The sequence below is a fragment of the Cavia porcellus genome, unplaced genomic scaffold (genome assembly GCF_034190915.1).
Source record: "Cavia porcellus strain 051 isolate PalLab524CR breed Dunkin Hartley unplaced genomic scaffold, mCavPor4.1 scaffold_5, whole genome shotgun sequence".
Lineage (NCBI taxonomy): Eukaryota > Metazoa > Chordata > Mammalia > Rodentia > Caviidae > Cavia > Cavia porcellus.
In genome coordinates, this window is record NW_026947488.1 from 54365494 (window position 1) to 54392054 (window position 26561).

General features: G+C 38.3%; 1 protein-coding gene across 13 annotated transcripts in view; it reads left to right on the forward strand.

Annotated features, from left to right (window-relative positions):
• Nucleotides 1–26561, forward strand: part of Dock3 (dedicator of cytokinesis 3) — a 707026-nt gene that overhangs the window by 578679 nt on the left and 101786 nt on the right. For all 13 annotated transcript variants that reach the window (XM_063248927.1, XM_063248931.1, XM_063248928.1 and 10 more), the window contains one exon: nucleotides 6755–6836. In XM_063248927.1, coding sequence (XP_063104997.1) covers nucleotides 6755–6836 — 82 coding nt within the window. The remainder of the gene's footprint in view (nucleotides 1–6754; nucleotides 6837–26561) is intronic.

The following is a 26561-nucleotide window of genomic DNA, read 5'->3' on the forward strand; positions in this document are numbered from 1 at the left end:
CCATTATTTTATTAAAATTATATTTTTAACAAAAAGGGCTTTTTTATAGGTAACAAAATTGTGCTGTATAATCTCCCAGATGTTTACAGCGCATGTAAGAACTTGTATCTTATTTTTAATATCACCTATAATCTCATTTTAATGAAAACATTTTGCAGCAAAGTACAATCTTATGTATACTTTTACCAAAACTGATCTAATACTGTCAAATTCTGAACACATTTACTTTTTGTCAAACCTGTTATTTGTAGTACTATAAACCAAGACAAATAAAATTCACATCCTCTTGAGCCTTTTACAACTTACAATAATACCTCTCAAACTAAGCTTTAATCTTTTTTTACATTCTGGCATAGCCAGACACCTTTACTTGAAGACCACTCTCTTTGTCCCTCTTTTTACTATTACCAGTCAATTACCTTTTTTTCTCACTTCTCAGACAACATCAAAACTCTCAACAAAACCCTTGAAGTCACCTTCTAGTAGCCCAAAACATACTTATTTTATGTCTTTTTACCACATAAAAATGTTGTATTTTAAAAACAAAACTGTAACCTTTTAACTGGCTCAAATATAGTACCACCTGGTTTTTACTTGGCAAAGTTGACATGACTCTTAACAACCATAGATATACATATATATGTGCACATGTTTACATTTTCACCAGAGAGAAAAAATACTCCTTTTAAAAGGCATGCCGAGGTTGCAAGCAATCAATTGAAGTCTTACATATTAAACAAGGTGCCACAACATTAAAGACACAAACAAAGGGAGCTTCTTGCATAGTTTGGTCAGCTAAAGGAAATAATTTTTCTTATCATGAACCTTGAATCTAATAAGCCATATGGATCCTACAACAGAAATGGGCAAGAAGCCCCTAAGTTAGTAACAAGTTTAAACAGGCAACCAAGGAGAGGGCGGAGGAAGGAAGGGTTTTACCCACGGTGGGGGCTCCTCCCTGAGGTCTTGTCATACCAAGATGTAGGCGATCCGGTCGGGGTGGCCCTCTCGTCCAGGGCAGAAGATGATGTTCTTAACTGCTAAGATGAGGGGAAGGTGGAAAGTCCCCTCCGGTAGCCAATCCACAGAGAATGTGGGCCACTCAGACGAGCAGAAAGTCTGCCATTTACTTTTTTAACCTGTAAGGAGAGATTGTGAGCCCTCTCTCGAGCCTCCGACCAATGGTTGAGGCTGAGGGACAATGGGGACGATGTCGTCTGGCCCATGATGTTCTGAAGACAAAGAGTGGTTAGCGTACACGCGACACAACAAATAACCGTTCACAACAGTCACAACATACAGGACAAACAGGCCGGCCACCTCACTCTCACGCATTAGTTTCACATCAAACGAGTCACCTTAGGGGGTGCCTCCAGATTGGCCCGGATGGACCACAGATTGGGAATGAAATTCCCCAGATTGGCCCAGACGGACCACAGATTGGGAATGAAATTCCCCAGATTGGCCCAGACGGACCACAGATTGGGAATGAAATTCCCCAAACGAGTCACCTCAGAGGGTGTCTCCGAATTGGCCCTGACGGACCACAGATTGGGCCCCAAACCGATAGGAAAATCCTATCGCAGACGGTGAGTCACGGAAAACCGTGTGGGGCGTCCCCCGGTCACCAGAGAACAGAGAACAGATAACAAAAACAGGTAACAAAAATTGCCCGGTTGACTCGGGGCATAAAATACCGGTAGATTGATCCTCAGAGTAAAAATAAGAAGCGACCGGTCGTACTCACCCACCGCAGAGCCGTTGAGGTCACCTCCCGTGAGACGTGCTATCTCGGTGGAACCTCCAAGATGTTAGGGCCGACGCCGCAGGGAAAGAGACCCCAAGGACTCAATTCTTGGTGAGGGAAAAAAGTTTATTTCCATGCGCATGGGGTCCCTCAGGCAAACAAGTGCAGAGGGGCCCCGAGGGGAATTTGTGTAGGGTTTTTAAAGGTACATGTAGGAGGCAAGTAAGTTTACAGAAGCAAATCGCATTGGTTAATTTTGAGCGGCGCAGGACCTGGCTAATGCTGATTTGAGGGTTTGGGGCTGAGTAACCATGGAGACCGAGGGTCTTGGGTTGACCTTAGAGTGCCAGGTGCTCCCTGGTCCTGTTTATACAGTACATTTTTTTGCTTATCTCTATCTTTATAGAGAACAGAGCATTTAGTGGTTAATGACTAGCAGAGACATTCCTTTTGGCCCTGCTCTGACTATCTCCTGGGAAAGGTTTAGGGAGTGAAGCACTCTTTACTGCTCTGTTCTGAGAGCTCCGGGGAGTTAGGGAGTCAACCCTTTCATTCCCTGCTCTGGGGAGTTAGGGAGTTAACCCTTTCATTCCCCGCTCTGGGGAGTTAGGGAGTTAACCCTTTCATTCCCCGCTCTGGGGAGTTAGGGAGTTAACCCTTTCATTCCCCGCCCTGGGGAGGGGGTTGTAGCAGGGGGGTCGACTCTCACAATGAGAGAAAAGGATCTGATTTCATTCTTTTGCATATTGAGTTTTACCTTACCATTTGTGCCAGTTAATCTTACTTGTCAACTTTACTTGTTTAAGGATGCCAGAAGAGGCGGTTTAATCATGGGGGAATTATATTAATCAGTGAATTACTCCACTGATATTCATAAGTGAATGTGCTATTAGGAAATAGAGTCCATTTGGAGGTAGGTCACTGGGGATGTTTTTGGTATATTTCTCTGGCTTTCTTTGGAGCTCTGCTTCCCAACCACCATGCCTTGAGCAACTTTGTTCCACGGTGCCCTTCCACCATGATTTTCTGCTTTGGAATCAACTGACCATGGACTGAAACCTCCTGCAGCCATGAGCCAAAATAAACCTCTCCTCATTCAAATTGTGTATATTAGGTACTTTGTTCCAACAACAGGAAGCTAATCAATACACTATTTCCTGAAGAGACTTTGTTTTCTTCACTGTATGTCTCTGGCACTTCTATTAAAAATTGGTTGACTTGCTGGGATACAGTGATATATGCCTGTAATTCCAGTTTACATGAAAGACTGAAGCAGGAGGATCACAAGTTCAAGACCAGTCTGGAACTTAGCAAAATCTTGTCTTACCTTAGCAAATTTTAGCAATTTAGCAAAATCATCTTGAAATAAAAATGAAAAGGGCTGGAGATGTAGATCAGTGATAGCCCCTCGGTTTGATTCCTAATACAGAAAAAGTTGACTATATGAATTTAGAGTAATTGCTGGCATCTGTAGTCTATTCCATTGGGCTATATAACTTTTTATGCAAGTACCGTACTGTTTAAATAACTATATCTTTATAATACGTCTTGATTCTGGCATTGTGATGTGTCTTTCCCACCCCCACAACCTTTCCCCTCCAAAAATCACTTTGGCTATTCTGGATCTTTTGTGGTTCTGTATGAATCTTAGGAATTTTTTTCTGTTTCTGTGAAGAAAGACTTTGGTATTTAGATGGAAAATGCATTGAATTTATAGATTACCTTGAATAGTATGATCATCTTAATGATGTGGATTCTTTAAATCTATAAACACAGGGCATCTTTCCATTTTTATGATCTTTTGGTTTTGGTGCTTCATTTTGTTGATGTATTATATTACATTTATTGATTTGCATATTTTGAACCATTTTTTCACTTCTTGAATGAATTCCTCCTGATTGTGGTATGCTGTTTTTACTATGTTGTTTGCTATATGTTACTGAGAATTTTTGTGTCTGTGTTCATCAGAAATATGGGTCTATAGTTTTTTGTGTGTTGTATTTTTGTCTGACTGTGGTATGAGGATAATGCTGATCTTTTTTTTTTTTTTAAGGAGGATAAAACCAAGGAAAATAAAACCAATCAAAATAAGCCAGTATAAGTGATACAAGACTTCAAGATCTTATGAAATCAACAATAGTTACCGTAATGCCTTTTGTTGTCTTCAAAATAGCTGCAGATACCTTTGGGCACAGTAAAAATCCAACAGAACAGAATAGAATAGATACAATAAAGACAAAACAATGAAGGCAATAAAGGACTTCAAAACAAGCCAGTAGTAAATCCAGAATGGCTACCGTAATATATCTTGCTATCTTTGAAAAAGCTGTTTATGCCATCATATTTAACATAATCAAACAAAACAAAAGAGAATAAAACCCAACCCAACAAAACAATGACAATGATATGGTTTCCAGGCAGGGGTTGCTTCCTGGAGAGGCCTTGTTCTCTCCCTCCGCAGTTCTTGAATGGTGCAGACTCATGGAGAGAGGCTTGGGTGTGGCTGTCCCAACTCTGGCAGCAGCCCACACACGGTGCTGGTTTTCAGGCAGGAATCACCTCCTGGTAAGATCTGGTTCTCTCCCCCTGCCGTCTAGGGTAATGCTGGTCTTATTTAAAAAAAAAAAAAAAAAAAAAAAAAAAAAGTTTGGCAAAGTTCCTTCCATGTCAGTTTTTTAGATAGTTTACAAGGACTTGAAATTTTTCTATAAATGTTTTAGCAAATTTCTCTGTTAAACCATCAAGTGCTAGACATTTTTAGACAGATTTTTAGTTACTATTTTGGTCTCATTACTCATTATCACTCAGTTTAGATTTTTTATTTCTTGATTCACTTTATATGTATGCATTCAGAAATGTATCCATTTCTTCTGAGTTTTCTAGATTTTACTGTTCATAAGTATTTTCTTACAATCTTGTATATTTTTGTGGTCTTGGTGGTATTGTCATCTCCTTTTTCATCTTTAATTTTATTTAGGTCTTCTATTTTTCTTGGTTAGTCTGTTTTGAATTTGTATACTTCTTTTAAATTCATTTATTAGTTCAACAGTTTTGTTCTAAATCTTTAGTGCTTCATACATATGAGATCATGTCTTCTAAAAATGAGAAATTTTAATTCTTCTTTTTGCAGTTTGTATGCCTTCTGTTTTTCTTGTCTAATTTCTCTGGGTCAAACTTCTAGTATAGATTGAAAAGCAGTGGCAAAAGCAGTATCATTGTCTTTTTTCTAATCTAAAAAGGAAAGATTTCAGTCTTTCATTATTAAATATGATACTAGCTCTGGGTTGTCAGCTGATATTTTAAACTAGTTGCCACACTTTCCCTTCTAAGGAATGATAGCAAAGCTATTAAAAATAAGTCTTGCTTTTTCCATAAGAAACCTATTGAATAGCTAAATATAGAGCCCAGAAATAAATGTCAAAAAAATAAAAAGACAGTAAACAAAATGATTAGTAAACAAATGTGAGAAAAGAAGTAACCTAACATTGTTAAAGCAATAAGAAGTCACCATTTTCTTCTATGAACTTAGCATTATTTTTCCCCCCAGGAATTGAACCTGGGACCTTGCATTTGCCAGGCAGATGCTGTGCCACTGAGCTGCCCAGTCCTACTACAAATTTTGAAACAAAACCAACAGTGGCAAGGCTGAAGAATCATGAAGTTTTGGTATTTTGATGTCACTTTAGAGCGTATACACTGTACTGTGGACTTTATGTGTCACCCTGTTAGTGTTTCATGTAACTTTAAGGTGTAGGTTAATCATACCATATTTTAAATGAAAAGAATAGGACGCAGAGAGATTAAATAAATTGCCCAAGGTTTCAGAGCTAGATATTGATGGTCCCAGATGTGACTACAACCTATACTCTTTTTTTTTTAAAGAGGGTAAAACAAACCATAACAAAACAGAATAAAGCAGATCAGAAGAAAACAATGTGACACAGATTTCAAAGCAAGAAAACGGGAAATCTACAGTGGCTACTATAATGTCTCTTGTTCTAAATAGTTGTCTATATCTTCACACACAATGAATTCATTTTAAAAAAGTATAAAACTGTTAAGAACAGAGTAATGAAGGCATTACAGGCCTTCAAAACCAGACAATAGGAAAATCAACAATGGCTACTGCAATGTCACTTATTCTTTTCAAAATAGCTGTCTTCATGTATGTTGAAATTAAACAATACAAAACAGGCTAAAACCACTATGAACAAAGAATAAAAGCATTAACTGGATTTCACAGCATGACAATATAGAATCAGCAATGGATACCATAATGTCTCTTTTTCTTCAAAATAGCTGTTCATTTCATTATGCATAGTACAGTCAGTTCTCATAAACTGTTTAGGAAAAGTTCTAGGCATATATAAGCCAATAAATGTATCTCTATCCTTTCAGTATTAGAGGGAAGAACAAAACAAAACAGATAACTAGAAAAACAAGAAACAAAAAATACAAATAAATAACAGAAGCAAAGAGCCCAAAACAATGACAACATAGGCCTTCAAAACAAGATGGTAGAACAGAACTAAGGTATAATCTGTATTCTTGACCTCTGTGGTCTCTTGTAAATGTGTAGACCTTCTGACCTACTAATCTCATTCTTCAAAGGTGATTTAGGCTTCAAGAAGTGAGGTAGATGGGATGAGATGGTGCAAAGGATTATAACCTTTCAGTCAAAGTCTGCTATTTGATAGTATGTTCAGGAGACACGACAATTAAAGAAAAACAAATTATATACATCTGATCCAAATCCTTAGGAAGGAGGAGCCGGAAAGAGTGATTATAACTGCTGATTAAAATCACAGTTCTTTAAAATTACAAAGAATATCTGTCTCACATGATAATGAAATTGCACAACTATAATCCATCATTCTGTTGTATTTTATCAGCAGAATATTGTTTCCTTTTTGACTATTGCTGAATTTCCTATTTAATTAGTTAAACTTTTCAGGCTGTATTACCTTTGGATTAAAATGGGTTTTCTATAACTGTTCTCTTTCCCAGGGAGCTCATTCGCTGTTTGAAGTGGTATATGGATTGCTCAGCAGAACTGATTCGGCAGGACCACATTCAGGAAGCCATGCGGGTAATGTACTGAGCTTATAGATAAGAGAGCCCCTACTGCAGTTATTTGTAAGTAATCTCAGTGAGATGGTATTCCAGATAAGTGCAGACACCCCAGTACACTGCTGTTTTTAAGAATCACTGCCTTGATCTACCTAATTCTCTTTTCCTCACCTCAGTTGTGCCCTTGAAGACCTATATGCCTGATAATTTATCTTAATTATGGAATTAAAAATGATGTGCACGTGGCTCCTGGCTATCGTCACCACCTGAATTTTACCAATAGTATCAGTCCCCTCTTCTATTAGCTAAACTATGGTTAACTCGAAGCCAGTACTGGTAGCAACATTGATTAGAGTTAAGCTTTTCCAACATTATTTCCTTATTTGGTGGTTACTAAACATTGTTGTGAGTTATTTTCTAAAAAAGAGAAAGATAGCAGTGAGAGTATTCATTCATTGTATGTGAATATGTTGAGAACAAGATAATTTTAAAAGCATGACCTTAGGAAAGACCTGGAATCCTTCCATAGTCTTGATCATTGTCATCACCCTGCCTGAACAGGTTTCCTGACAGTACAAACCTGCTTGAATTGTTATGTAGTTCCAGCTGACAAAGGTCTGCCCTCGTTGTGAGTTAAGTCCACTGCCCTGACTTCTTTTCATAGCTACTGCTTCTGATGTAGGTTACCATATCTGTATTGTGAAGCCTTGTTTTGCTCAAATGTTTTCCAGAAAGCTTTGTGACTTCTGGAAACTTACTTAAAGAACACCATACTTTCTTTTTTGGTCCTTGTGTTTTCTTGTACTTGAATTCTTTTTTTTTTTTTTTTTAAATCATGTTTTCTTTACCTTTTCCAGAGCACAAGAGAAGTAGTTGTTCTGCTTTTTCTTTTGTCTTCTTTTAATATCACACCATCTACATTAAGTACAGGGCCTGTGATTTGTTCTTCTTGTTCACCTAGTAATAGGCATAGCATATATTTTCTCAAGCATCATCGAATTGAAGGGGCAAAATCAAATTATAGATTTCTGTATACTCCGCCTCTTCTCTACACTTTCTATAAAAGTCTGAGGTTACAAGTCTCATTTCTGCCTTACTTTATGCAAATATCTAGTGAAGTCACCATTTTTTTGGGTGCTACAACGTAAAGCTGAATAAAACCAGCCCATCAAGGACACGTCCCCAGTGTTCTAAATGGAGGCAGGCATAAATCCAGGTATAGAGTAGAACAGATTCTGAGCTCTGTTCTCATCATCCCAGCACCTGTCACATGCTAGCATAAGAGAGGAGAGATAAAAGGTGAGTTAAATATAAAAGATGTTGATTCATGAATTAATTGCTTAAGAATACTATAGAAAGACCCATAGAAGTTTCCTGAGAATCAGGTATTTAGCCAATATTTCATGATACTATTTACACATCACAGACACTGTTTTGGCTCCTTCCAGTCCAACAGGGTCCCTAGCAAAAAAGGCTAAGGCTTCATAGCACTTCTATTCAAGTGGGTTAAGATAGATAATAAATATGCAAAACAGATAAATATATAAAATTAATGAAAAAACAATGAATGATATGTAGGACATGAAGATTATACGATAAACCAGCTGAAGAGAAGGGGATACTTTTAATTACCAGAATTAGGAAAAGCCTCCCTAGAGAGGCAGCTTCTGAGCCAAAATGAGTTTTAAGAGCTGAGGGACAAACATTCTTGGTTGAGAAAATATTTTTAAAGCCTAGATGAGTCTAGGGGGCGGGTGGCCTTCCTTGGCCAGGAGCAGCTGAAAAGCTAGGACCTAACTGCTTCTGCAGAGATTACCTGACTAATGGGAATACCAAGCCCGTTTACCAAAACCTGATGCAGAAAATGAGTAATGTTGTCTTTTTGAGACAGGGTCTTACTGTGCAGTTCTGGCTGGCTTTGAGCTCACTTTGTAGCTCTGGCTGGTCTTGAGTTTGCAATGGTCCTCCTGCCTTAGCCTCCTGAGTGCTGGGATTATAGGTGTATGCTACCATGCCTGGCTCAGAAAATGGATAATTTTGTCAGTGCATTTGGTCAAGCAGGAATGGAGTCCTACAACAAACAAGAACCAACTGCAAAATGATCTGAAATAGAGTTAAGTCAGGCATGTTGAGAGCAGGAATACACAGGATTATATCTCAAGTGGTAAACCCAAAATTGAGCCACATCTTCAGGCCATAGGTAGAGCAATTTGTGAGTTTCTGGCAGTCCACAAAAAATCTGTGCCAGCTCCTCTTGTAGAGTTTGAAAGCTGGGACCCTCCAGCTATTGCTGGACACTTCCTAAAAAGTCATGATTCTGAAAGTAAAAAGAAAAAATGGGATTAAAAGTAGTAAAATACATCGAATCGAGTAATAAAGGTTTCCATTACTTACCATACTAGAATAAGAGGGGTTAGACCTAGAACACACTTCCTGTGAGAGATGAACAATTGGATGGAGGCTTATTGGTTTGATTAGGGAGGCTTGTAAACTCAAGTTTGATAAAAAAAAAAAAAAAAGAAATGGCCTGATAAAACCTTAGTGCAGACAAGACTAAAGTCTAAATGGATCAAAGACCTAAATATTAAAACAGAAACACTACATCTACTGGAAGACAAGGTAAGTAGAAGTCTTAGAGACATAAGGGTAGGCAGAGAATTTATGAACAAAGGGCGAATTTCACAGGAAACACTTCAAAGAATCAACAACTGGGATCTCATATTATTAAAATGTTTCTGCACTTCAAAGGAAATCAACAGAGTGAAAAGAAAACCCACAGAATGGGAAAAAATTTAGCCAGCAACCCCTCAGACAAAGGACTTATATCCAGAACATATAAAGAACTGAAAAACATCAGCCCCCCCCCCAAATTTAAATACTCTCTTCAAAAATGAGCATCTGAGATAAACACACAGTTCTCAGATGAAAATATACAAATAGCAAATAAATACATGAAGAGGCAGAGGAGGGGCTGGGCAGATCTGGGGTGCCTGCATCGGCCTCTCCGTGTGTTTGAAGGACTGTGGATATCTCTGCAAGCAGGGAGGGATCGCAAGTTCCTGAGGCACCACGGCCTGTGGTGAGTGCTCAGCACACTCTGCCCAAATCTCAGACTGTTCCGGACCCTCCACCCTTCCAGGCACTGAAGTGGAGTAGTGGGTTTGAGGCCTCTACATCTGCCTACCCATCCCGGCTGCACTTGGAGAACTGCTGAGCTTCTGACGGGTGGGCGGGCCCACACTATCCCTGGAGCCCAGCCTGTTTTGCTGCCGCGCCTAGCCATCGGTGTGCAGAGGAGGGGCTGGGCGGATCTGGGGTGCCTGCATCAGCCTCTCCGTGTGTTTGGAGGACTGTACATATCTCTGCAAGCAGGGAGGGATCGCAAGTTCCTGAGGAACCGCTTGGCCTGTGGTGAGTGCTCAGCACACTCTGCCTAAATCTCAGACTGTTTCGGAACATCCAGGCTTCCAGGTGCAGTGAAGTGGAGTAGTGGGTTTGAGGCCTCTACATCTGCCTCCCCATCCCGGCTGCACTTGGAGAACTGCTGAGCTTCGCACGGGTGGGCGGGCCCACACTATCCCCAGAGCCCAGCCTGTTTTGCTGCCTCGCCTAGCCATCCGTGTGCAGAGGAGGGGCTGGGCGGATCTGGGGTGCCTGCATCGGCCTCTCTGTATGTCTGGAGGACTGTGGATATCTCTGCAGGCAGGGAGGGATCGCAGGTTCCTGGGGCAGCGCGGCCTGTGGTCAGTACCCTAACCCGGCTGTGATTGGAGAGCTGTGGAGCTTCCAAGGGGCAGGTGGGTGCACAGTGTCCCTGAGGCCCAGCTTGTCTGGAACTGCGGAGTTCTGAGCAGGCAGAGGAGGGCCATTGGTTCTGCAGGCCCAGTGGCTTGGGATAGCGTGGTGCCAGAGTCTCAGTAGCTGCAAACATAGAAGGGGATTTTCAACAGATCCTGAGGAAGCTTTCAAATAACACTTGAAACACAGAAATATAGGAAAATGACAAAACGAAAGAACAAATTACAACCTCAAACCTCCAGCCCATCTCAAGAAACCCTAGGAGCAATGTATATAGAAGAAAATGTATGCCATCCGCCTCAAATATTGGACACAATAGCTACTGAAATTGACAAGCAACTCCAGGAAGCTTTAAAGAAATTCAAACTGGAAATAATCTCCCAGATAAAAGAAGAAATGATAAAAGAAATGAAAGAGATTCTGAATATATCTAAAGAAAACACAGATAAAAAATTGGAGGAACTAAACAAAAAGATAGAATCCCTATACGAGCAATATAAGAAACAAACAGAATACATAATGCAGATGCACAGAGATATACAGGAAATAAAAAACTCCACTGAAAGTTGTAAAAACCGCCTTAATGAAAGTGAAGATAGAATTTCAGACCTTGAAGACAGGATTGCAGCTAGTGAACAGGAAAGGAAAGATCTTTTAAAAATAACAAGGAATCAGGAAACAACAATTCAACAACTGCAAGACGATGCAAAGAATAACATAAGAATGATAGGGATTAATGAAAAAGAAGGAGACAACATAAAGGATGTCAAGAGGATATTTAGAGAAGTAGTAGCTGAAAATTTCCCAAGCATGAGATCAGAAACCAACATCAGGATCAGTGAAGCATATAGAACTCCAAATAGTCATAACCAAAATAAAACTACACCCAGACATATAATAATCACCATCCCAGAAATCCAACACAAGAATAGATTATTAAAAGCTGTCAGAGAGAAAAGACAGATCACTTATAAAGGAAAACCTATCAGAATCACAGCAGACTTCTCATCAAAAACAATAAAGTCAAGAAGAACATGGAGTGAAGAATTCCAGATCCTAAAGCAAAATGATTTCCAACCTAGACTGACATATCCTGCAAAACTATCATTCAAAATTGATGGTGAAATACGATACTTCCATGACAAAGAACAGCTGAAGAACTTCATGAACACCAAACCAACCCTGCAAAAAATATTGAAAGACAGTTTAGATACACAAAGGAAAAAACCACTAAGCAAAGCAAATAATTAAACAGAACAGAAAGATAAAGATGCAACAGCAGAGAGATAACATTCCTACAATAAACCAGCATTAAACAGTAATAACCATTAATGTAAATGGTCTCAATGCACCAATCAAAAGAAACAGACTAGCAGAATGGATCAAGAAACAAAATCCAACCATATGCTGTTTACAGGAAACCCATGTAACCCAGGAGGATACTCACAGACTGAAAGTCAATGGCGGTTTTTACAACTTTCAAAGGATGGAAAACAATTCTTCATGCAGCAGGAATCCAAAAAAAGGCAGGAGTAGCCATTCTGTTTGCAGACAACGTGAACTTTAAACCAACAATGACCATAAAGGACAAAGAAGGTCACTACATACTCATAAGGGGAAAACTCCAAGAAGAAGAGATAACTATCTTAAATTTATACGCACCAAGCTCCAGAGCACCCAGTTATATAAAACAATTATTAACAGAAATGAAAACTCAAATTATCAGTAACACAATTGTAACAGGAGACCTTAATACGCCATTGACACCAAGGGACAGATCAACCAGACAGAAAATGAGCAAAGAAATAACAGAACTGAATCACACCTGTGAACAAATGGGTTTGATAGACATATACAGAATGTTTCACCCAACAACATCAGAATACACATTCTTCTCAGCAGTACATGGGTCATTCTCTAAAATAGACCATATATTAGCTCACAGAACATATTTAAACAAATGCAAAAGAGTTGAAATCATCCCTTGCATGTTATCGGATCATAGCGCTCTGAAATTAGAAATTAATGATAAGAGATACTGCAAAAATCCTGCAAACACATGGAAACTGAGTAACACACTCTTGAGTAATCAGTGGGTCACAGAAGAAATTAAAGAAGAAATTAAACAATACCTAAAAGAAAATGAAAATGCAGATACAACTTACCGGAATCTGTGGGATGCAATGAAAGCCGTCCTCAGAGGAAAATTTATTGCACTGAGTTCCCACATCAGGAAAACAGAACGAATACAAATAAATAACTTGATGCTACACCTCAAACAGCTAGAAAAAGAAGAGCAAGTGAAGCCCAAAGCCAAAAGAAGAGAGGAAATTATAAAACTCAGAGCAGAAATCAATGCAGTAGAGACTAAGAAAACAATACAAAGAATCAACGAATCAAAGAGTTGGTTCTTTGAAAGAATAAATAAAATCGGTAAGCCCCTAGCCAACCTTATTTTAAAAAGGGAAGAAAAAGCTCAAATTCATGCAATAAGAAATGAAAAAGGTGAAATCACTGCAGACCCAATAGAAATACAGAAGATCATCAACACCTATTTCGAAAACCTCTACTCAAAAGTTTGATAACACAGAAGAAATAGACAGATTCTTAGAAGCATATGAAGTACCAAAGCTAGATCAAGAGGATGCAAAACTGTTGAATAACCCAATCTCTGTTAATGAAATTGAAAATGTAATTAAGTCCTTACCCACCAAGAGGAGCCCAGGCCCAGATGGATTCACTGCAGAATTCTACAAGAAATACAAGGAAGACCTAATGCCGACACTTCTCAAACTATTCAATGAAATTGAAAGGGAAGCAATCCTTCCTAAGTCATTCCTGGAAGCAAATATTACTCTAGTACCAAAACCTGAGAAGACCCAACTAAAAAAGAGAACTATAGACCGATCTCCCTAATGAATACAGATGCAAAAATCCTCAATAAAATATTGGTAAATAGGATGCAGCAAATCATCAAGAAGATTATACAGCATGACCAAGTGGGATTCATCCCAGGAATCCAAGGATGGTTCAACATATGCAAATCAATAAATGTAATCCACCATATCAATAAAGCCAAAAATAAGAATCACATGATCATTTCTATAGATGCAGAAAAAGCCTTCAATAAGGTCCAACATTTATTCATGATAAGAACTTTACAGAAAATTGGAATGGATGGTCTTTACCTCAATATAATAAAGGCCATTTATGACAAACCAACATCCAGCATCATACTAAATGGCCAAAAATTGAAAGCCTTTACTTTAAAATCAGGCACAAGACAAGGATGTCCTTTATCCCCACTCCTATTTAATATTGTACTGGAAGTACTAGCCAGAGCAATTAGGCAAGAAAGAGAAATAAAAGGGCTAAAGATAGGAAAAGAAGAAGTTAAATTGTCATTGTTTGCAGATGACATGATACTCTACATAGAAGACCCCCTAAACTCCATTGAAAGACTCTTAGATACAATAAATAAATTCAGTAATGTGGCTGGATACAAAATCAATACTCAGAAATCAATAGCATTCCTATACACGAACAACAAAATCACAGAGAGGGAAATAAGAGAAACTGGACTGTTCACATTAGCAAGCAAAAAAATGAAATATTTAGGAATTACGAAAGAAGTGAAAGACTTATACAGTGAAAAATTATAATACACTGAAAAAGGAAATTGAGCATGATCTCAGAAAATGGAAAGACATCCCTTGCTCATGGATAGGAAGAACAAACATTATGAAGATGGCTATTCTCCCAAAACTGTTATACAGATTCAAAGCAATCCCAATAGAAATACCATCAACATAGCTTATAGATGTAGAGAAATCACTCCTAAATTTCATCTGGAACCAGAAGAGACCTAGAATCGCAAAGGCAATCTAAGCAGCAAAGACAAAGCAGGAGGCATCACAATCCCTGACTTGAAGTTATACTACAAAGCAACAGTAGTAAAATCAACATCGTATTGGAATCAAAACAGAGCCGAAGATCAATGGAATAGATTAGAAGATACAACCACAACTACAAACACACTCAACCACCTTATCTTTGATAAAGGAGCCAAGCAGGTTCATTGGAAGAACGACAGTCTCTTTAATAAATGGTGCTGTAAAAACTGGCTCTCCATTTGCCGAAAACTAAAGCTAGACCCATGTCTATCACCATGTACTAAATTAAAATCTAAATGGGTCAAAGATCTGAATATTAAAACAAACACTAAATCTATTGGAAGACAAATTGGGTAGAAACCTTGGAGACATAGGAGTAGGTAGAGAATTCATGAACAGGACTCAAACCGCACAGGAAATACTTCCCAGAATCAATAACTGGGACCACTTCTTATTAAAAAGTTTCTGCATGTCAAAAGAAATCTCCAGCATAGTGAAAAGAAAACCCACAAACTGGGAAAAGATTTTAGTGAGCTCTCTCTCAGACAAGGGACTCTTGTCTAAAACATATAAAGAATTTAAAAAACTCAGACCTCCAAAATTCAAAAATCCAATCCAAAAATGGGCATCTGAGATGAATACGCAATTCTCAGATGAAGAAATGCAAATGGCAAATAAATACATGAAAAAATGTTCATCACCATTGGTCATTAGAGAAATGCAAATTAAAACCACACTGAGATACCATCTCACTCCTGAAAGAATGGCCAGGATCAAGAAAACCAACAACAACAAATTCTGGAGAGGCTGTGGAGAAAAAGGAACTCTCCTGCACTGTTGGTGGGAATGTAGACTGGTACAGCCTTTGTGGAGGTCTGTCTGGAGATTTCTCAAAAAGTTGGGATTGGAAATCCCATTTATTCCAGCTATTCCACTTCTAGGCATATTCCCAGAAGAACTGAAAGCATCATACCACTGTGATATATGTGCACCTATGTTTATAGCAGCACAATTTGTAATCGCCAGATCTTGGAAATAACCCAAGTGTCCATCAACTGAGGAATGGATAAAAAAGTTGTGGTATTTCTATACAATGGAGTATTATTCAGCTATAAAGAAGGATCACATTGAGATATTTATCAATAAGTGGGCGCAGCTTGAGACCATACTCATAAGTGAAATAAATCAATCTCGCATGTGTGAATACCGAATAGTTTCCCTAATGTAAGTAATGATTCAAATATATAAAAATATGTGGTAATCATGATTCCCCATTATGTGGCCTTGAAGCCTTATAAAGTTTTCACTTATTTTTTGGAAAGGCTTTATTCTGGGCTTCCTGATATGGAAATATTTGAAGCTATAGTATATGTAGTTTTATCCAAATATTTCAAGGAAAAAGACAGACACTATGGTAACTACTATTAAGTCGGGTTATTTGGTGGTGAAGCACTAGATTGCTGAAGCAGTCATGCTTTGACCAGTATTGTTATATTGTTATGTCCTGTTTTATCTCAATCTCTCCCTTATTCTTTAAAAAAATTATTTAGTTATTTCTTATGTTTGTTTTAATTAAGGGGAAAAATTTAAAAAAATTAGCAGGATATATAATAGTAACTCTTTTTGATTTCCTATTAACTTGTTTTGAAGTCCTGTAATGCTCCCATGATCTTGTTTTGACTGATTAGACTCTGTTCCATTCTGTATGATAGTATCAAGTTTGAGGGTATAGGCAACTACTTTGAAGGCAATAAGATTCACTAAGATGCCCATTCTGGTTTGACTATTGTCTCCTTTGGAAGTCCCGTAATGTTTACAATGCCTAAGTTTTATTGGTCTAGTTCTCTACTGTTTTGTCCAACTTTATAATATCTAATGAGATAGACAATTCTTTTTAAGGAAACAAGAGACATCGTTGATAACCATTGTTGATAACCTTGTACTCTGTTTTACATCATGAGCTATATGTATCCTTGGTTTTGACTGACAGCTTTGTTTTGCCATATTTGACTTTATTCTCTCCCCCCCAAAAAAGTAATAAGAACTAAGGAGTAATAAAATCCAAAATGTGTAAATTTTGTTGTAAAAAAGAGAGAGGGAAAAAAAGAGCTCTAACGGATATAACAGCAAGTGTGTTTAGGGGTGTTAAATAGCTGACTATATTAATGTTTTTGGATCATTGAACACAGCTGTTTGCAGTCTCTCTGTTTGAATGTCCACTTTGTATTCTTTGATACTGTGATTTGAGCAACTATTTCTAAGATGATAATATGTAATCTATTAACAGGTGATTTCTTACTGGTTTTTTTTTTTTTTTGTAGTTCTGTATTACGTGTACCCTTACACCGCTTTGTTTTGTTTTGTGTTTTTCTCTTTTCCTTTTAAATAAAATTAAAATAAATAAATAAATAAATACATGAAGAAATGTTCACCATCACTGATCATTCGAGAAATGCAAATTAAAAAGCATTGAGATTTCATCTCACTCTGGAAAGAATAGCTTCCATCCAGAAATCAACGGATAACAAATGTTGGTGAAGCTGCAGGGAAAAAGTACACTGCTCCACTGTTGGTGAGGTGTAGACTGATGCAGCCACTGTGGAAATCAGTATGGAGATTTCTCAGAAGACTAGGATTAGAAGTTCCATTCAATCCAGCTAATCCCCTCTTGGGTATTTTCCCAGAAAACCTGAAAAGGTCATACCACAATAATATATGTGCACCCATGTTCATAGCAGCACAATTTGTAATAGCTAAATCTTGAAAACAACCAAAATGCCCATCAACTGCAGAGTGGATGAAAAAGATGTGGTATTTTTATGTTTATGTTGCTTGTTGCCTTGTGAGTGACATATAGGAAATATTATTTCAGGTGGAGATAGAGGGTGGCTCTTGACCCAGTGTCATCACTAGTAGTGATGATAAGGAAAGCATGCTTTTCACTGCTTGGCAGCGAGCTGTGAGGAGGAATAGTTCATTGGATCTTCTTGGTGATAGAAACATTAGACTAACTTCTAGATCTCTTTTCCTTCCAGGTTTTTTTTTTTTAACTTAAGCAGAAAAATATAGGACAACTGCGTCAGTCACAATTAAATGCTCCATTATCCACAGGGTTGAGAGCGCCCTTAAACACATTCCATATGATCTGGTAATGTTGATGCGTTTGTTCACTTGTCTTTCCTTCTTATGCCCATTTCCATAAAATCTGCAGCCCTAATGAAGAAAACAAAGCTAAGAAAAATATGTGTAATGTAACCTGGTGGCTTAGAATATAGAATCTGCAAGCAGACTGATTGAATTCAAACCTTAGCTCTACTGCTTGCTAGGGAAAAAAAATAATATCAATCCCTCACTTGTACTCCATCCTCTTCCCTCATTTGAGTCTGTCGCATGTGGCTAACTTTACCTGGTCCTGGTCACCTGCATTAATTCAGAGCAGGGGGGGAGAGGAAAGTCAGGCAGGATCGAAGTAAGCTTGCTATCCATGCCTTCATTCACCTTCTCACAGGCCTTCTTTGGCCCGGGCGTGAGGCATCTCTGGCACAGTGTTTTACAGTTTGGAACTTAGTAACAGAACTAAGCTGTAACAACTGAAGGTGCAAACAGTTTTGCTTTCACCTTCTGGAACTGATGGACATTTCAAGCTATTCACTATATCTCTTGCAGTACCTGTTTCAAACTGAAAGGAAAAAAAGAAAACTGGTAGTGATGATAAGGAAAACATGCTCCTTTCCTAAAATTCAAGGAGTGTATAGCACATGGTTAGATGTACATATCTCTTAACTATCCTCAATTTCACATTGTTAAAAATGTAGCTTTTTAAAAATCCAATCCGTACTGTTAACTCACTTAAAGGAGGGTAGGGCAGGTATTGGCAGATTTAAGCCCAGCCTGGCATTCTAGTGACTTAGCAAAACTCTGTGTCAAAATTTTAAAAGGGCTAGGCTTGAGTATATGGCATTGAGATGCTCAACAGATTCACATTCTGTTCCTAAGAATACCCCATTTTTGGTGAATGTCTCTAGATCCCATAATACTTTTATTTGTCTAGGTGACTTAAATAAATAAACCATCTTAACTTTGTAGCCTGCTCAGTGGATATCTGTACTTTGCCTATAAGAATTTCAGCATGTCAGTAGACATTGACCTTGACCCTCCTTTGTCCTCTGCTGAGCTCAGCAAATCATCTTAATCATGTAAAGCCAAAACACCAGCCAGACCGGCATGGTGGCACACACCTGTAATCTCAGCACTCAGGAGGCTGAGGCAGGAGGATTACTGTGAATTAAGGCCATACTGAACTACATAGTGGATTTAAAGTCAGCCTGAACTTTATAACAAACCCCTATCTGGGAAGAAAGATAAGAGACAGACACAGAGACAGAGGGAGAGGGAGAGAGACAAGAGACAAAGAGAAAGAGAAGTGTGGGCAGGGAGAAACAGCCAGCCCTGCCCCTGCATACCCACCGCCATCAGAAGCTTGCCTCCTACAGGCAGCCAGCATAGGCAGGGGGAACCAGCCAGACCCACCCCTGCATGCCTGCCACCATTCTGACACTTGCTTCCCTAAAGTAACCAAGTTAGGCAGAGAAAAACAGCCAGATACAACCTGTGCGCCCGCAGGTCACCATTGGAGACACTTGCTTCCCATGGGCAGCCAGTGTAGGCTAGGAGAATCAGACAAATATGCCCCTGTGAGCCTGCCACCATTGGGAGAGTCTTGATGTAAACACACAGGCTGCAGAGAAGAAGCAGTCGCACCACCATGCACTCATGGCCACCAGGGAAGCCTCAGTATAGCCACATGGGTTTGGAAAAGCCTGCCCCATGCCCCAGTGCCTCCCCAGGAACCTGGGTTCAGAGAAACTCAGGTGCCTGGCCCATTCCCCTACACTGCAGAGGGGCAGCCAACATGGGATGCCGCTGGGATCCCACAACTAGTTTTATGGGAGGAACCCAGAAAAGTGTCAAGTTGAAGGAGCAAAACGTAATCTCAGACCTCTACCCCACACAAAACAAGTCTGGGAGTTACAGACATAGAAGAAAGTGGAAGTCATAGACCTGAAATCTCTGAAAGGGTAACAACTGAAGTAAAGATACAACTTCATGAGGCTGTAAAATTAATTAAAGAAGACATAGATTTAAAAAAAAAGAGCAGCATAGGAAAATGATGAAAACCTTGAATGAACAATACAGGAAGGAATTAAGAGTGCATGAAACAGATTCAAAGAAATATCCAGAAAATTAAAAACTCCATCGAAAGCTGGCAAAAGCACTTGAAAGAGACTGAAGATAGACTTTCAGATATTGAAGATTGCAGCTAGTGATCATGATAGGAAAGGTCTCTTAAAAATAACAAGGAACCAGGAAATAACAATTTGATGGCTGGAAGACTGCAAAGAAAAATAATTGAAGTGTGGTAAGTGTCAGCAAAAAAGCAGGGGCTAACACAAATGGCATAAAAAGACTGTTTACAGAAGCAATAGCAGAAAACTGCCCAAACACGGGGAAAGGATCTGGCATTCAGATAAGTGAGGCATATAAAACTCTATCTAGCCATAACCAAAAGAAATCTACACCTAGGCATATCATAATCGGGATCCCAGAAATTCAGCACAAGAACAGAATGCTAAAGACTATTAGAGAAAAGAAACAGGTCACTTTCCTTTAGGAAAACCCATCAGAATCACAGCAGACTTCTCAACACAAACCATTAAGTCAAGAAAAGCGTGGAGTGAAGTGTTTCAAAACCTGAAAGAAAACAACTTCCAATTGAGATTGATGTACCCTGCAAAACTATGTTTCAAAGTTGATGGAAAAATAAGATACTTCCATGATAAAGAACAACTGAAGGAATTCATGACCACCAAACCAAACCTACAAAGAAAGCTGAAGGATGTTTTAGAGAGACAGAAAGATGCCCACTGTCCCAGGAATAGCAGCAGAGGGGGCTTGCCAAACAGGGCAGGCAACTGAACAAAAGGGAAAAGGGGTTAGCCAACAGCTCGAGGATAGCATGACAGAGATAAGCCAATGCATGCCAGTTGTAACCGTTAATGTAGATGGCCTGAATTCACTAATAAAAAGAAACGGAGAGTGGATAAAAACAAGATCCATCAATATGCTGAATACAAGAAATACATTTAACTCAAAAGGAAATTCATAGACCAAAAGTTAATGAAGAGAAAACTATGTTCTATGTGAAAGGAAAGCAGAAAAAGCAGGGATAGTTTGCCCATCAACCACAGAATGGATAAGAAAGATATGGTAATTTCATACAATGAAAAGCTACTCAGCCATAAAGAAGGATAATCTTGAGGCTCTTGTAGGTAAATGGATGCAGCTTGAGATCATGCTCATGGGTGAAGTGGGTTCATAAACAATATAGAAATCCAAGCAGCCAAATTCACAAATGTGGAATTATATTAGCTGAGCTCAGCGACCACCCATGGACTCATTTCAGAGTCCAAATGAGTGGTGCTGAACTAAAGAGTCATAGGACATTTAAAGTAAAAAACCGCAAAGCAAGACATCCTGCTGAAAGAATTTAGCTAGAATCTTACATTCATTTTGGTTGACACCTGTATACTGCTGCTTTGTTGAGCAGGTTAATTGTTCTCTCTTGTGGGTCCAACTCATTATGCTTTTCTCATGGGACTTGTACCCTGAGGAACTTTTCATTCTTATGCATCAGAACACAGGGCACGAGTTAAATACAGGGCACAAAATGACGTTCATTATGCTAAGCTACAACAATGAGTGAAATGGTTTGGACTCATATGGCTGAATATTGTGTTATCTCCTAGCATAAAAAACTAAAGGAGTTAGTGAGATACAGAATGTACAATAGATATAATGAAAGTGATAGGGGAGGAAAAGGTCTAAAAAGGAAAGGAAGCAACCATTGTTAATTTCCTATTATCTTTTTTTTCCCTTTGATACCAGGAATCAAACTCAGGACGTTGCACTAGCCAGGCAGGAACTTATGTCACTGAGCTGTATCCCCAGTCTGATTTCCTGTTATCTTGTTTTGAAATCCTGTGTTGTTTTCAGTTTTGTTAGGTTTGGTTACATTCTGTCTTGTTTGATTTTACCGTGTCTGATGGTATGGGCAGTTATTATGAAGATAATGGGATGTATTATGGTAATCATTGTTAATTTCCTGTTATCTGGTTTTGAAGTATTGAAAGTGCTTACAACGCTTTCATTCTTTTGTTTTGATTGGTTTTATTCTGTTTTGCTTTGTTTGATTTTATTATATCTGATGATATTTAATAGCTATTTTGAAAAAAAAGACATGATGGTAGCCATTTTTGATTTTGTATTATCTTGTTTTGAAGCTCTGTATCACTTTCACTGTTCTTTTCTGATTAGCTTAATTCTGTTTTATTTGGTTTGATTTTATTCCATTTAAAGCAAAAAGAAAAAGAAGAAAGAGAAAGCAGGCAGGCAAGCAAACCTGAAAGAGAAAGTCAGACCTGCTACCTAATATTTGGTTTGGGAAATGCAAATTTTCTTAAAAATTTTTATTGGTAATACCTTGTACGTGGTGACTTAAGACCAGTATACATAGTAAATGAAGCTGGGCCTCAGTGTTGTATGCTTTTTTCTGCACCGGTCTGAAGAGTCACCACTATATAGACATACTGGAGCAATGGCAGAGGCTAGCCTACAAATATCTCTCTGAATTTCAAGATTAACAAACATTTCAGGTTCTCTACAGATCTGGCATTAAAAGGCTACTATACCAGAGGCTCTAGTATTTATGAAATTAAGACCACACAGAAATTTCTCTTAGAGATGTTCTGTTATAAACCAGAAAAAACTAGATTCTAAACTAGCAATTACCAGTACGAACTGAATTTTGTATGTGGACCCCAAAATACTAACTTTTGACTTGCCAAACTTTCTGACAGATGGATAGATTGTGAAAGGTAGTTTGGGGTTGGGGATTTTATATATATTTTACATATATATTTGCTTTACATATATATTTATTTTACATATATATATATTTGTATAGTTCAAGTAACCAGACTCACATTTTTCATCCAGTGTCTCTGCCTTGACATTGCCTGGAAAATCTATGGCATTTCTTTGATTAAAAAACACAATCTTGAATCTTAAACCTGTTCTATTAAAGGAATTATTTTTTAATTTTATTTAAGGAGGAAAAAAAAGGGTACAAGTTATACAGAATTTCAGAAAAAATAAACAGTAGGAAATCACTAGTTAATAAATTATATATTATCATCTTAGAAATAGTTGTTGAAGTTACAAAATTAAAGCATATAAAGTGGACATTCAAACAGTGAGACTGCAAATAGTTCTGTTCAGTGATCCAACAAAACTCAGTAATAAGGTTATCTATCTTATACACTTAAATATACATACAGTTATATCCTTTAGAGTACTTTCTTTTCCTCTCTTTTGTACAATGACAATTACACATTTATTGCTCCCACAGTTCTTATTACTTTTTTTGAAGAGAATAAAACCAAATGTGATATAACAAAACAGAGTCAGTCAAATCAAAAGGATGGACATAATACATAATGTAAAAACAAAATACAAAATGATCAACAATGGTTACCATAATACCTCTTGCTATCTTAAAAAGAATTGCCTATATCATCAATTATAATAAAATTGAACAAAATAGCAAAGAACAAAACCAGTACAACGAAAACATTGGAGACATTACAGGACTTCAAAAGTAGATAATAGTCAAACCAGAATGGGCATCAAAATGAATCATATTGTCTTCACAGTTATTGCCTAAACTCTCGAACTTCATACTATCAAGCAAAACAAATAGAGGAAAATCAGTCAAAACAAGATGGTGAGAGCAATAGAGGGTTTCAAATCAAGTTAGTAGGAAATCAAAGTGGGTTACTATAATATATCCTGCTATTTTTTATTTTTCCCTTAATTAAAAAGATAAAAATAAAAAAGTAAATAATAAAAAAAGGAGATTGAGATAAAAGAGAACATAACAACAAAATAGCACAGGTCAAAACATAACCATTTAAGCAAAATAGTGTTTTACCACAAGATATCCGGACATAAGTAGTTACCATGTGTCTCTTTCCTTGAAATATTTGAGAATAACTTCACATACTGTAGCATCAAACATATGAAGACAATGTAAAACCATTCAAGAGAATGACAGTATTAAAGGGTATTTAGAATCAACTAACAGAAAATGAACAATGGATGGGGCTGGGGGTTTAGCTCAGCGGCATAAGCACCTGCCTTGCAAGCAGGCGGTCGTGAGTTCGAGCCCCAGTACCGATAAAAATGAAAAAGACAAAAAAAAAAAAAAGAAGAAGAAGAAAATGAACAATGGTTTCTATATAATCTTGTCTATAAAAGTTTTTTTATATTATCACATATAATAAAATCTAGTAAGATACAACATGTTAAGAGCGATGGAGACAGAAGAACAAAAGTTTGATGGGACTTCAAAACAAGATGATATTAAATCAGCACTAGCTATTATGATGTCTTGTTTTCTCCAAAATAGCTGTTCCTACCATCCAACCTTCTCTGCCTCACTTCTGTTGAGCTCTTTTTCTGTCATTAGTTGTCAGTTTGTGTACTTCATTTCACTTTCTGCTCCATTCATTGTGGCCTCTCTGCCACTGTTTCTGAAGTCTTGGTATTTTTCTTTTTTAGAATGTCCTGCAGTATACTCTGTAGAGTTGAACTGGTGGTTGCAAATTCCCCTAGTTCCTCTTTATCCTGGAAGCACCTTGTTTTTCCATCAATTTCTAGGGACAGTTGTGCGGGATATATCAATCTTGGCTGGAGGTTATTGTCTTTCAAAGCTTGAATTATTTCCCCCCACACTCTTTGTGATTTGATGGTTTGTGCCAAGAAGTCTGCTGTAATTCTGATGGATGTTCCCTTGTAAGTGATCTGTTTCTTGTCTCTTCCGGCTTTTAATAGTCTGTTCTTAAATTGAATTTCTGGAATTTTGATTATTATATGCCTGGGTGTAGCTCTGTTTGGGTTGTAGGTGGCTAGGGTCCTGTATGCCTCATACATCTGATATCTTTACCTTTTGCTAAATTAGGGAAATTCTCCTGGATTATTTCTGTGAATAGCCTTTGTAGTCCATTTGTTTGTGTCCCTGCTTCTTCTTTTATGTTCTTAATTCTTAAGTTATAAATCTTCTTATCATCTTCTAGCCTTGTATTCTTGCTGTTTGTTTTCTTGTTATTTTTAAGAAGTTTTTCATTTCATGCTCCCACATTACAAATCTATCCTCCAGTTCAGATAATCTATCCTTAGTTTCTTTCAAGCTGTTATGCCAGCTTTTGATAGAGTTTTTAGTTTCCTGGTAATCTCTTTGAACCTGCTTTATGTATTCTATGTTTTCTCTATTTTCTCCATCGAACAATTCTGCCCTTTTTTTCTGTTCTTCCATTTCAACCATCTGTTTTTTCTTGGGCGGTGCTTAGCATTTCTCTAACTATTCTACTTATATCTTGCTTTACTTGGTTAAATACTTCACTTTTGAACTTGTCTATGAGACTCTGGAGATAGCGCTTTATGTCAGTTGGTACCATGTCTGATATTGCGTGTTTTCTGTCTTCATTCTCCTTTGCATTTACCTTTCCTGGATCGGTGTTCTCAGGATTGGGGGCCAAGGACCCTTTCTTGTTGCCTCCTCTTCTCATACTTTTTTGTCCCTTCCATACAGGTATATATAGGAGGCCCAGTTTCTTTCTTTGTGGGTTACAGTTTGTTTGAATCGTGCTGACTAGGTGTTCCCACCCACTGCAGTGTACTAGGGAGACACAGACCTGGGCAGCCTCTGCTGGGCCCGCCTCTCCAGGTCAACCTACTGAAGGCTTCACTGCTAGGGTGCACTGCTAGGTGCTGGGACCTGGTTTGGGCTAGCCTACTGGGTCTTAGTCCACAGCATCACCCAGGCCACACGCTCCCCACCAATTCTGCTTGAGAGGGGAATATGCGACTAAAGTCACTGCAGCATTTTTTTCCGACTAGTCTGCCTGGTCTCGGAATGTCCTCTGTTGGAGCCTCCTAGTCTATGGAAGGGTGCCTGTTCCTCTCACTCACCGCAGGTCGATGCAGGGCTCCCCGCCAGTCCTGCTCTCAACTCGGTTCACCAATTCCCGCTCTCAGAGCTTTCACATCTCTGTCCCTGCTGTGCCGATTCAGATGCAACAATGGCAGCAAGAAATTCAATCGCAGTTTCCAGAAGCACGGGTTCTACTTAGGCACTGAGATTTTATCTGTTCCAGTTATAGCATCAGGATTGCATTTCTAGTTGGTTTTTCTCAGCTTAGTTCGTTCCTGGGTCGGCAGGGTGTATCTCCCATTGCTTAGGACTCCTCACACCGCACCATTCCTGGATTCTAAGCTGGCTCTCTCAGAGAGACTCCATAGCTGCTGTTATCTATCTGCCATGTTCTCCCAGAACTCCTATTAAAGCAATTATTCTGCTCATAAACATTAGGCAACCTGCAAGATAGCTCAGAATCACATTCGGCTCCAAGTCCATTTGTGAGCCTTTGCCTTCTATATTGGTCATGAACTGTTTATGGTAGATGTCCTTGTTGGATGTGGGAGGAAGGTGGATGTGTCAGGCCTACCTGCTGCTGTGCAAACTGGAATAGGTTTTCTCCAGACTTTGTGACCTCTTGCAAGAAGAAAAGCACTGTTCAGGATCTAACTATATCTTAGAAAGGCAAAAGTCTCCTTCTAAAAAAATCTTCCTTCTTTTAATAAACTAAACAGTAATTATAACCTTGCCTTTTAAATGCCTTGTATTTTCAGACATGAAAAAAAAAACACTTAATTTTTCTTTTGATCCTGTTCTTAAATTCAGCTCTTTCCATAACAGCCTAATTAATGGCCTCAGAACTTCAGAAGAGTTTTAAAATCATTTGCTTATTCTCTAAGAAGACAATTGCTGCTTAGTGACAATTTGCATTTGTGAAAAAAAAGTTTTAAAACATAAAGAGCCTGTGTCCTTAGTTGGACACTGACCTATCATCTGATGTTAGTGCAGAATTTGTTGT